General features: G+C 40.6%; 2 protein-coding genes and 1 long non-coding RNA gene across 5 annotated transcripts; 2 read left to right on the top strand and 1 right to left on the bottom strand.

Moving 5' to 3' along the window:
- Positions 1-271: 271 nt before the first annotated feature.
- Positions 272-2,925, top strand: dynll2a (dynein, light chain, LC8-type 2a). Of its 3 annotated transcripts, XM_030381861.1 has the most exons (4): positions 272-490; positions 998-1,137; positions 1,259-1,413; positions 1,875-2,925. In XM_030381861.1, the coding sequence occupies exons 2-3, from the start codon at positions 1,006-1,008 to the stop codon at positions 1,394-1,396; spliced, it is 270 nt and encodes an 89-aa protein (XP_030237721.1). In that variant the 5' UTR covers positions 272-490; positions 998-1,005; the 3' UTR covers positions 1,397-1,413; positions 1,875-2,925. The 3 variants fall into 3 exon arrangements, with proteins under 3 accessions (XP_030237721.1, XP_030237719.1, XP_030237720.1); XM_030381859.1 differs by having other exon boundaries at positions 1,259-2,878; XM_030381860.1 differs by having other exon boundaries at positions 273-490; positions 1,001-1,137; positions 1,259-2,878.
- On the bottom strand, positions 2,500-7,182 carry LOC115561675 (uncharacterized). The gene is made up of 5 exons (XR_003979953.1): positions 6,295-7,182; positions 6,097-6,193; positions 5,625-5,696; positions 5,474-5,515; positions 2,500-4,724 (listed from the first exon to the last, which is right to left on the bottom strand). It is a non-coding gene; the product is annotated as an uncharacterized LOC115561675 (long non-coding RNA).
- Positions 7,183-7,542: 360 nt separating this feature from the next.
- Positions 7,543-10,709, top strand: mrpl44 (mitochondrial ribosomal protein L44). Its single transcript, XM_030380643.1, has 4 exons — positions 7,543-7,836; positions 8,191-8,659; positions 8,942-9,120; positions 10,100-10,709. Exons 1-4 carry the CDS (start codon positions 7,661-7,663, stop codon positions 10,269-10,271), a joined length of 996 nt encoding a protein of 331 aa, XP_030236503.1. The 5' UTR covers positions 7,543-7,660; the 3' UTR covers positions 10,272-10,709.
- The last annotated feature ends 323 nt before the right edge of the window (positions 10,710-11,032 follow it).

Here is an 11,032-nt window from a genome sequence, read left to right on the forward strand (position 1 = left end):
TGCCTTTATTCATAGGGTCCACTGAAATTATTCTGGAGAGCAACTGATATAACTGATAATAAATAAGGCAGAAGATGGTGTAAATGTTATAAATTTGTACACCAAACCTTTTCAACTGAAAAAGCCATATTATATACACTGCTTTGAGTTTTTTTTTTTACAGGGCCACATAAAGGCATTTCATTATACAGTAGTGACAATACCCCCCATGATACCCCCCCCCCCCCCCGTGTTGTTTCGTCAGTGGTGCATTGTGGGTTGAAATAAGATGCTGGCAGATGGGAGCAGGAGGAGAATGCTCACAACACACGGAGGGCGAGCTGCTCAGCCAATGAGAGGAGCGCAGCGTAGAGTGAAGGGCGGGTGAGGATTCGTAGCATAGCTGACGGACTACCTACATGGTTGTGCAAATCTGAAGGCATATTAGTCTTTGGTATATCAGTACAATTGATCTTCAGACACCACAAGTATCCAAAGAGTCCGGTAAAAGGTGAGTGTGGTTTGCTTCGAGAGACGCATGCGACATATTCATGTGGTGGCCCGTTTGGTTTGAATCCTTCAGCTGTCGATTTCTAATGGCGGTTAATTATTGTAGCTTACATGACTTGACCCATGCTACGAGTCATTATTATCACTGTGTAGCCATCAGGGAGTTGCAAACGTTTGAAACGGATGAGCCATTAACCGAGGGAGGACCGTCCCCTTGACGCCTCTCCAGTCCAGAGAACCTGCCTACATGGCGAAGTGATTTGGCCAAGTAATTTAACTCCACCTGGATCAAGTTTCACAGAGCATCTATGCAACGCCCATGCCGCCTGGGACGAAATTATTTGAGGCAAAAGATGCAATGAGTTGCATAGTTATGGATCATCACACATTTTTCCAAATGGTCGATTAATGTCTGCGTATATCCACGACCCACGATAGCACGTATGCCATTGGTCCGTCACGTTCAGCCACCACGTGTGGGGTCGGTTTCATGTTTGTGTCTCCCCAGCAGCCATCATGACAGACCGGAAGGCCGTGATCAAAAATGCAGACATGTCCGAGGACATGCAGCAGGATGCAGTGGATTGTGCCACCCAGGCCATGGAGAAATATAACATAGAGAAAGACATCGCAGCATACATCAAGAAGGTGAGCATGGACCATATTTCTTTAGCCTACATCTAAAATTCTATTTTATTATCAGTCCCATTTTCAACTCTTAAGGCATGGATCCAAACTGTTCTCACCTTTTCCCTTCTGATCGTTTCAGGAGTTTGATAAGAAGTATAACCCGACCTGGCACTGCATCGTCGGGAGAAATTTTGGCAGCTATGTTACCCATGAAACAAAGCATTTTATTTACTTCTACCTGGGCCAAGTGGCCATCTTGCTCTTCAAGTCTGGGTGATTGGTTGCGCTGAAGCAGTGAGTTCCTCTACGTGTAACTTTAGCAAGAATGCACTGGTGGCCGATGTCTCCCATACACAAATAATGACATACCATATTTGATGCAAACCAGCCATGCGCATTGCATGGACTTCACACTATTTAATATGTATGTTAAAGTAAGTTTACTTTTCACTAGTTGCCATTTGAATGCAACTGGGGTAGTTTTGTTAATGTTATTCAATCTAGGTCTCACAAGATTTCCCAAACGTCCCTTGATTGTATAATGGCGGAAAGCTACAGAATGCAAGTTCTTGTGTGGCAGAAGCCGCAACGCTGAGCCCCTTCAATCGGGTCTGTGGCCTTCATCTGCTGTTAAAACAAGAAAGAAATCTAATGGGTGTGCATCAGTTGAACCTCATCCTACATGGCTTATTGCCCAATATGTTAAATTAAACTGTGAAGGACTGAAGATGACGATTGGCTCTTATTGATTCCAGTAGATTCCACCCGATCACACATCCTCTCAGAGCCTGGCGGAAGACTACTGCTTTACCATACACCGGATCACCGACCATGTAACTCCCAATGTACATTTAATTCATGTAGTGAATTGGTAGATCCGAAAGCATCGTAACACTTTAAAAAAACGAAAGATAGCTTTGAGGGCAGGTTTGTGTTTAACCTCCGTCTGAACACAATTGTTGGGAGGACGCAAGTAAATCCTTCACATCAAAATCACTGTCTGTCCTGTCTGACAAAACCATGGCAAAATAATAACCAACCGCCAATCAAGCGAGCGCAATGGTTTCTGGGTAGTTGACACTAGTGATATTAGTTTCCTTTGCTTTGATATGTACTGTGAACAAGTGGAAGGACCTATGCTTGGTACAAATGCATATACTATTGGACAGACAATGTTAAATTAAGTAAAGAAATCGTGTTCTGGTCATTCTGAAGACCACATGCAATGTGTCCAACCTACCCTTTAATCGATAGTGCTATCTTAATTCAGCACAGGATTAATCCTGGTCTAAGACACTGAACTTGATATCATTTGGGTGTCCAAACGTTAAGTTAAAGTGACAATGCACAACGTCTGCTCAATTATTAAATAGGCCAATGTTTTGTTGGTAGTAACATAAAATGTGTTGTCTTTTGCGTAAAGGACTGAATGTTAACCAAATTCTGTTTTGGTAGTCTCTTCACAGCAATGAATACAGTGTTGATTTCTACATTGTTTCCGTGAATGGACATTATTCTCATGGAGAATCTTCCCAAATTAATATGAATAACAAATGATTTTGTATCGTTTTCCTCTGGCATGTTTGTATTCTGTGTCTATAGGAGCTATTCCAATGCTGGTCAATTTGCACAAGACGTGCCTGTTATTGTTCTGAATTGTTACTGGCTTGAATACAATTGCACTTGATAACAATTATCCAGTAGGTTACGATGGAACAAAAACAGTGTCAATCCAAAATTAAATTCAACTTCAGTGCAAGACGTGTTTTTTTTTGCCTTTATGTTCAATAAAAGAAGCAGAACAATGTAGTAAGTGAGTGATTATTCCTGGAGACAAAAGTGGGACAATGTATTTCGCCAAGCTCTGTAGAGAGTTTTAGATTTCTCTGAAATGGCTGGACTCCACACACTTTCATCAGGTTATCCACATCCTGCCAGCATGTTATTAAGAAAATGGATAAAACTGATCAATGTTTGTGTCAATCTTTGAACGTATAAAATGGAATTAATCTAGCGTTTCCTTTGGAAAGGTGTAGGAATCATGGATCATTTTGAGGTTTTCCAAGGTTTCTGTGTATACGCAGCATTCAGTCCGGAGGAGTACTGCGGTGAGTTATGCTGACAGGTTATCATTGGTTTATTTAATCATTGCAACAACCAACCCAGCAACTGGGTGCAAATGTTGTCAAGAGGAACCACACAATGGCCTGGATGACCTGCCATGACCTAACCTGTAATGTAGTATTCTTAGGCTCTCGCGTTGTTCTTGTGATCCCACTGAAGGTATGACCTGCTCCGCAAAGAAGCGACAATAGTTTTCCTTCGCTAGTGCTAACCATTGACTAAATAAGGTCCTGATCCTGTCATACAGTCTATGGCCTCCCCATGGCCCGCTGGCATACATCTCGCCCTGGCGTCTTGGGGCCTTTGTCGCACCAAGGGTTGTGCTGCATGGTGCAGACCGGTGTTCAGTGGGACTAGGAGGACATGGACCTTTCTGGTGCTGGGGATGACCCCACATGGTTCTGATTTTCATAACCGGTAAATACTTTAACTCTGCCTCCATGCGTCATTATTGTTGTTTCAACAATTTGTATTTTTAAACTAACAAAATAATCAAATTAAAGGGAGGGTGAAGCAGTGCCAGGTTTATTTATTACTGCAGCTTACCCTGAAGTGAGGAAATAACATTTGCATTTAGCGGACGCTTTCATTCATAGCTACTTGCAACCAATTTTACACACACTGATGGCAGTGTCCATAGTAATTTTTCACTTTAGATTTGCAATCAAGATCAAATTTTGTCCCATGTACCAATCTGGATGCGGTCATAGCATACACCTGCAGGTGGCACCATGCATGTAAAAGGAAGTGAGTAACTTGTTACCAATAGAAGACAATTCACGTTTCGTTACCAAAAATCACAAATATTGTTTACTTTTCCTTTGTAAAAAGGATATCTAAACAAACTTTCAGAACAGATCACAATGGAGAAATCCATAAAGTTGACTTGTGTTTTGTAACTTAAAGTCCACACCCTCTTTCACATCAGATTACCACATGTGAACTCGTTTGTATGCATTTGTGGATCTTGTCAAGTTTTGTCCAACATGTACCGCAGCCGATCTGCAAATCTGGCTGCGTATAGCATCCGCCTGAACATTTAAAATAATAGATAAAAAAACAAAACTTTAGCTTCCTCTTGGGAAACTAAACATTTCCGTGATTTTTCCGAGACCATACAAAAGGTCTACACATGTACTAGCACCGAAAGGAGGACCTATTCTAAACATATCAACAATATGTCAGCTGATTTAATGTAATGTCTTGTCAAAACAAAGTCGGCAGTGACTTTACAAAGGAAATTCATAGTTACATCTCAGCCACCGCAGCAGAAGAAGAGATCAGACCAAGGTCGGAGCACAAGTGCTTGTCCCTAAACTTCATACTATCAGCCATGTCCGTTTTGATCTTCTGGTTCTCCATCACAAATTCCTTTTCCTCAGTACTGACCACTTCATGCTGATAAAGGTCATCCAGGAGACCTTTGATAACTGGGTTTGAAACTCCCTGCACAAATTGAGAACGGATTCGTCGAAGCAACTCTGGAAAATAAATCAAAAGGCAATATAAAATGACGACGTTCAAACACGATAGTTGATTAATTAAACTCTTCTTTATTGGGGATAAGATAAGATCTTTTGTCGCCCCAACTTGGTTCCGACAACGACCCTGATAGTTTGTTTAAATCTTGTTTTCCTGTTCAGATCAATAATTTTTTAAAAAAAACTTGCCTGTCATACAGAAGGCCAGGCATGTTCAAAGGCTTTTAGTCCTTTGTGCATTAAGATAAACACAGCTTACCTTCCATAGTTTACAGTAACGCGGCTTTGCGCCGATTCCATATACTTTAGTTTTTCCCACACACTTCCTCTAGGCTAACAGCAGATTCTTTATTGGTTAGAATATTTTCTTTGACATTACACATTTCTATGACGTGTGTTTCATTCGTGCAGATAAACCATCATCAACAATTTAGTGTTGAGAATAATCATATCTCCTATGACTTTAATATGTCGAAGAGCTTTGGTCCAAACACGATACAGAGACCTACAACAGGGTTTTGAGGAACCCTCTCATGACTTGCTGGTATCTTTGCACTTTTCGGCTTCCTTAATTGCAGGCTGTATGCAAACATTAAACAAATATCATTTTGGCTATATGGGAAAATTATAATCCTTGGTTCAATTTAACAATACATAGATTACTGGTCAACAACAGTAGCTTTTATTAATATGAATGTTTTGGATCGATCCACCACAACGTTTAATAGTAAACATCTTCCATGGCTCACCTGACTGACTGCTCTTTTGTCTTTGGCCTTGGCTTTGCTCTCCTGAAGAGAAGGGGGATGTTATGGCTGATTAAACGTGCTGGTTATCCTACTATCCGATTGGAACACCGACAATGATCCAAGGAACACAGCATCACATAGAAATTTGTACCTCTCGGTCTGCCGTTGGCCACCTGGTTCATCTTCAGAAGAGAACTTTTCTCGCAGTTCCAATCCTCTAGAACTTGCCATAGAAAGGATCATCAGAGTCTCACGATGCAAACCACAAAAACAATACAAATTGTGTCCATTGGTTGCCTTCTCTGATTGTAGCAGACCACAACGGTTCATCACAGTCTGAGTCAATGAGAAAAAATCTGAATGGACAACGCTCACTGAAGCGTGCTACAAAAAAACCCTTAAGACGCCAACACTGCAGCGTTGAATCCTTGATTCCACGCACACACACACACACACACACACACACACACACACACACACACACACACACACACACACACACACACACACACACACACACACACACACACACACACACACACACACACACACACAGACACACACACACACACACACACACACACACTTTAACTCCCAGTGAAATATTTCTGTTGTCAAATCACCTCGTCATTGAGACTCAAAGCTCAATGGAAGAGTGACACTGCCCACCTTCATCACCTTCATCCTCTTCATCCTCTTCATCAAGCTCAGCACTGCCGTCTGGCAAAAAGACAAAACAAGAAGAGAGAGCCAGAAGAAGGCATGGAGAAGCCTTGAGGTATGTAGCGTGAGTGAAGAACCAGAACAACCACGACTCTTACCTGAATCAGAACAGTCCTCCTCTTCATACCTGTCCATCAAAGACATGCTTGCTATGTCTTTGGTGAGACTCGTCCCTGGGAAAGGGGGATCAATCTGACTCTGAAAAGTCTGAAAGCACCTCCTCAACCAATCATGGGAAGTTTAGTTGAAAGCTCAATTTATGGCTTATTTCAAAATACAAACATACCTGTGCTACTGCTTTCCATTTTTGATAGTAAATCAAAAAGAAGAATCGGTTAACTCCATTCACTGAGCGGGGAAATCAACTTTATTTCCAGCGCTTTTTCTTCTTTCCTTGTCTGCAGAAGTCACAGCGAGGCATCACAGTGCTCTGAAACTCAAACCCACCACACTTCACCACCGCACGTGTGTAAAGAACTATGATACTTTATGCACACTGGGCTGATTAGGAAAAAAGACAGAAGGTGCACATGCATTGGAAAGGACCCTGGCCAACACACTCTAAAGAAAATATTATTTATATTTTTCGATAAAATTCAACGTGAACACAGTTACGGTTTGTTTCTATTTCTTTCTTGAATAAAATACACAAGCCGTTCAATTAGTATTCATTTTTGTATAAACATTTATATGTGAGAAATCAGCAGGTTGTATTCTGAGGTTTAGTAATATAAGTAGCCTAACGTTACAAAGAAACGATTGGGTGCTTTGCTTGTTGTCCTAAGAAGAAAATGTAATCAATCAATGTCTAGCCAGTTTTGCCCAATAATATATTGCAAGAGAAGTTGGACTGAAGTGAAGTAGGCTGACTGCCTGGAATACAAAATCATATTCGAGCTTTGAATGAATTAGGGCAGAAATCGAAGAAGATCGTATTATAAACAGGTTAAGAATAGGACACATGGGGCTCAATCGCACCCCACATACATTTGGAAACACGAGACATATAGAACGAGGTATATTGTTGTGTTTTTTTTTTACCCCTACAGGGTCTATTAGGAAAGTCAATTTTAATTTAGATGTCAACGTTATATATATATATATATATATATATATATATATATATATATATATATATATATATATATATATATATATATATATATATATATATATATATATATATATATATATATATATAATTTGTATTTAGTTTATATATTATTTGTATTTAGTTTATTTCTGTATTCATTTATAATTTTCGAGGATCCTGTCAGTCTAATGACCCACTCTCTACACTCTTCCGTCCAGTTGGTGGAAGTAAAGTACTGATACGATTGGTTTACTGCCATTAAAGCAGAAGAAGAAGCTTCGGGTTTACTCGGTTCACTCGGCTCGAGCTGTTCTCCCCTGGTTCTCCCCGTGGTTGCGAGCTGTGTCCCTCCCCTGTCAGTCACATCCAACATGGCGTCGGGCTATATAGTAAATCGTGGTGCGCTAACCTTAGGAATACATTACCGAAATGTTTGCAGAACCAACACATTTACACAGATTCGAGAAAAGAAACGATGGATGAAATCCTATACATACACTATGGAAAGAAAGCGAAAGATAGAAGGGACTCCTCCGCCGAAGCCAAGGTAATATTAGCTTAAAAAGTTGGGAATTAGAGAGCATCTCAAGGCCATTTAATGGAGGAAACAGCCTAAGTATGCATGGAGGAAGTGTTAAGACGTCATTACCTTGAATTACTTATGCAGTACGGGTACACTGATGTTGCGTTCGACTGTAAACCCAGCAATAACCTTGCACTGATCTGTTCTCTGTTGAACCAAACGTAGCTAAATTTTGATGTATTTAATTCTCAATTCAATTAAAAGGTTGCATTCTGCTAACTTACTCATGCTTCTATTAATTCCAGCAAAATCATTATTGTTATTAGTTTGATAAGCATACTCCTTATAATAATTCTTCCAATTACAACTGCTTTCCAGATCCCAAAAACCTAACTGGGATTACCATGCTGAAGTGCAAGCATTCACCTGCCGTCTTCATGAGAACTTTTCCTTGGAGTTGCTGAAGACTGCGTTTGTCAATCCATGTTATATTGAATCTGAGCAAAAGAGAAGGCAAGACTTGGGAATGGACTCTGAAACTATAGCTCTTGTCTTAAAAGGCAACATTGAGCTACGCTCACAGGGGTCAGATTTTACCTCTAGTTTCCTGAACGATTGGTGTCGGGCCAGCTTTCCCCGTCTGCACAGTGATGGGGTAGCGGCTGTCGTGGCACACCTTACCTGTTCAACAGTGGTTTGCCATGTAGCAAGAAACCTTGGTATTGAAGACCTCACCATGAGTGCCGAGTTCCCGATTCCTGATGATGTACTGCAATCCACACTCATGGCTGTGATCGGAGCGTTACTGGAAAGCAGCGGAGCAGAAAGAGCAGGGTTCTTCCTAAGGGTGAGCTGAACTGAACACAGAAGTTGGTATTTCAATTATATCTGTTGAACTAGCTGCGGTTCTCTTATCAAAAGCGCTTTTAACTGCATTTTTGCAAAATACCTTTTCATTATGCTTTTTCCAAATAAATATTCTCTACAATGGATCCATTGTGTAGACCAGAGGAAGCAACACATGCGCACGACTATTCCTGACAATCACTCCTATTTAAGCTGGGATAGTAAAATGAACCATGGTAAAGTATTTTATAAACATTTCTAAATATCTTTTATTCTTCTCCAGGACTTTCTTGCCACTCAGCTGATCGGGAAAGACCTGTTTGATATGTGGATAGTGGTGAACCCCATGGGTCTGCTGATGGAGGAACTGGCCCAGAAGAACATGTCTGCCCCAGAGCCCCGTCTCATTAGGTCGGCTGGGGCCAGCACGGTTCTCCCTCTCTACTTTGTTGGACTTTACAGGTGTGTAAACATGTTCCATTCATCTCTCTCTCTCTTACTCTCACTCATACTCACAAACGCATAAAAGACCTGGGGCAGGTAGGTACCCTGATATTTAAATGGGTTCTTGGGGCATATTTGATGATATGTTTTTGGATTACACCAAAAGACTGCCTAATGACTTTAAAGGGACACTGTGTAATATTTTACGTCATTTATTACCTCAAATCAACGTATTTATTCATAAATAAGTCCTCATTGGTGTAAAATTATCTCTGCCAAAAATCTCACTTATCCTCCTGAGGGAAGAATAATTAATATGTAGTTAAATAGGATGGGTAAGCTTCATGGAGGCTTCCATGTTCTTCCGGTCTATGAACTGCCGAGAGGGACAAAAAGCACTAAGTGGTACAGCAAATGCAAACGCGTTTTCACTCTGAGCCAGCGTGAATGATGACTGAAATAATTCACTATCTTGCTCGAGGAGTAATTACTCATGCATCATTAGCACTACACATTACACTAATGATTCAATGCAGTTTGAAATTTGTTTGAAATAACGAACCTCATCATCACTCGAATGACTCGATGAGGTAGTATTGGATGTCATGACACAGCTTCTTGGCACATACTGCCCACTGTAGTTTTTGAACAAGCGGGCACTATTAGTTTGAATGCAATATACAATTGTACCACCAGATGGGAGTCATTTTTACCCAGTGTTCCTTTAAGCATGGTACAATGGAGTGTGGATATTAGGGGCCGATGGGTTTGGATTCAGATGTTAGGATCGCATAAAATGGGGTCACATAACATTTGTTACATGTTCTTTGTAATGTGCAATTCATATGTTTTGTATTACATAAGTTTAAGGGGGCATGCGTTATCCAATTTGTCCTCTGACGTAATGTTTTGCATCCTCAAACTCAACAGGATTGTTTGTTTTGTTGATATTCTCTTTTATGTTCTGCTTTCTCTGCCTATATTTACACGGAATCAGCGATAAGAAGCTATTGGCTCAGGGTCCAGGAGACACAGTCATCGCTGCAGAGGAAGAGGCCGCTCGCGTAGCTCTGCGTGATCTCTATGGTTTCACCGAGAACCGCAGGCCATCAGACTTTTCCACAATGAGACGGCAACAAGAACCTGTACAATATGTTGCCAGCAACTAATCCAGGGTGTACATGGCAGGCAGCAGAGAGAAACGTAAATGGTGGTGGAGCATCGCCCTTCCGTTTTGTTATACCGTAAGATGCAACCATTGAATTTCATACTTGATTGGAAGGGTAAACAAAAGCAATGTTCTTTGTGACCAAAATAAATCCTATCGGAAACTATGTTGTCAATGGGTTTGTTTTGTGACCACAGGAATGTTCATGTCTTCATGCCAAGAAGGGTGATTGATGTTTTAAGCATAGACTTGGTGAAGCTCTAACACCATCTGTTTTGGAGTGGGCTGGTCATATTCTGGGGAAACCACTGGAAAGTTATGCATTTTGTTTTGGACCATACCACAAGATAATAAATGTTTTTGTTACTCTGCGTTGTAAATATGAATGCCTGCCATGGGTCTTATTTTGTTCACCTAAAATAAACAATCTTTATAATGATTTTGTGGAGCTTTGTTTGATGAATCAGAAAATCGCCATATATTTACTTCTTGTATTCAGCCTTTTAAAGTGGACTGGCTAAGTACAGCATTATTTAGGTTTCAACATGGATACGAATTTGACTGGAGGTTGTATACCAGCCCAGGCTATATACCTTCCCAGATAGACTATAGATGTCAAACCTGGTGTTATCACAATCATACCCTATTTTTTTTCCCAATAAAACATTTTCTAATTTGCAATAAATTGTAGGCCTACGTCGGGCATTATTTGGTTATTACTCACGCCCAGGATAAATTTGTATGCAAAGTCTGATTTGGAAG

This window comes from Gadus morhua, chromosome 16 (genome assembly GCF_902167405.1).
Source record: "Gadus morhua chromosome 16, gadMor3.0, whole genome shotgun sequence".
NCBI lineage: Eukaryota > Metazoa > Chordata > Actinopteri > Gadiformes > Gadidae > Gadus > Gadus morhua.

What these genes read in the sequence shown, in the direction of transcription:
- dynll2a (XM_030381861.1), top strand. Translation starts at nt 1,006, where the DNA reads ATGACAGACCGGAAGGCCGTGATCAAAAATGCAGACATGTCCGAGGAC. An exon ending in TCGCAGCATACATCAAGAAG is followed by an intron (nt 1,138 to 1,258) that starts GTGAGCATGGAC and finishes TGATCGTTTCAG; the next exon opens with GAGTTTGATAAGAAGTATAA.
- mrpl44 (XM_030380643.1), top strand. Translation starts at nt 7,661, where the DNA reads ATGGCGTCGGGCTATATAGTAAATCGTGGTGCGCTAACCTTAGGAATA. An exon ending in ACTCCTCCGCCGAAGCCAAG is followed by an intron (nt 7,837 to 8,190) that starts GTAATATTAGCT and finishes ACTGCTTTCCAG; the next exon opens with ATCCCAAAAACCTAACTGGG. An exon ending in TACTTTGTTGGACTTTACAG is followed by an intron (nt 9,121 to 10,099) that starts GTGTGTAAACAT and finishes ACACGGAATCAG; the next exon opens with CGATAAGAAGCTATTGGCTC.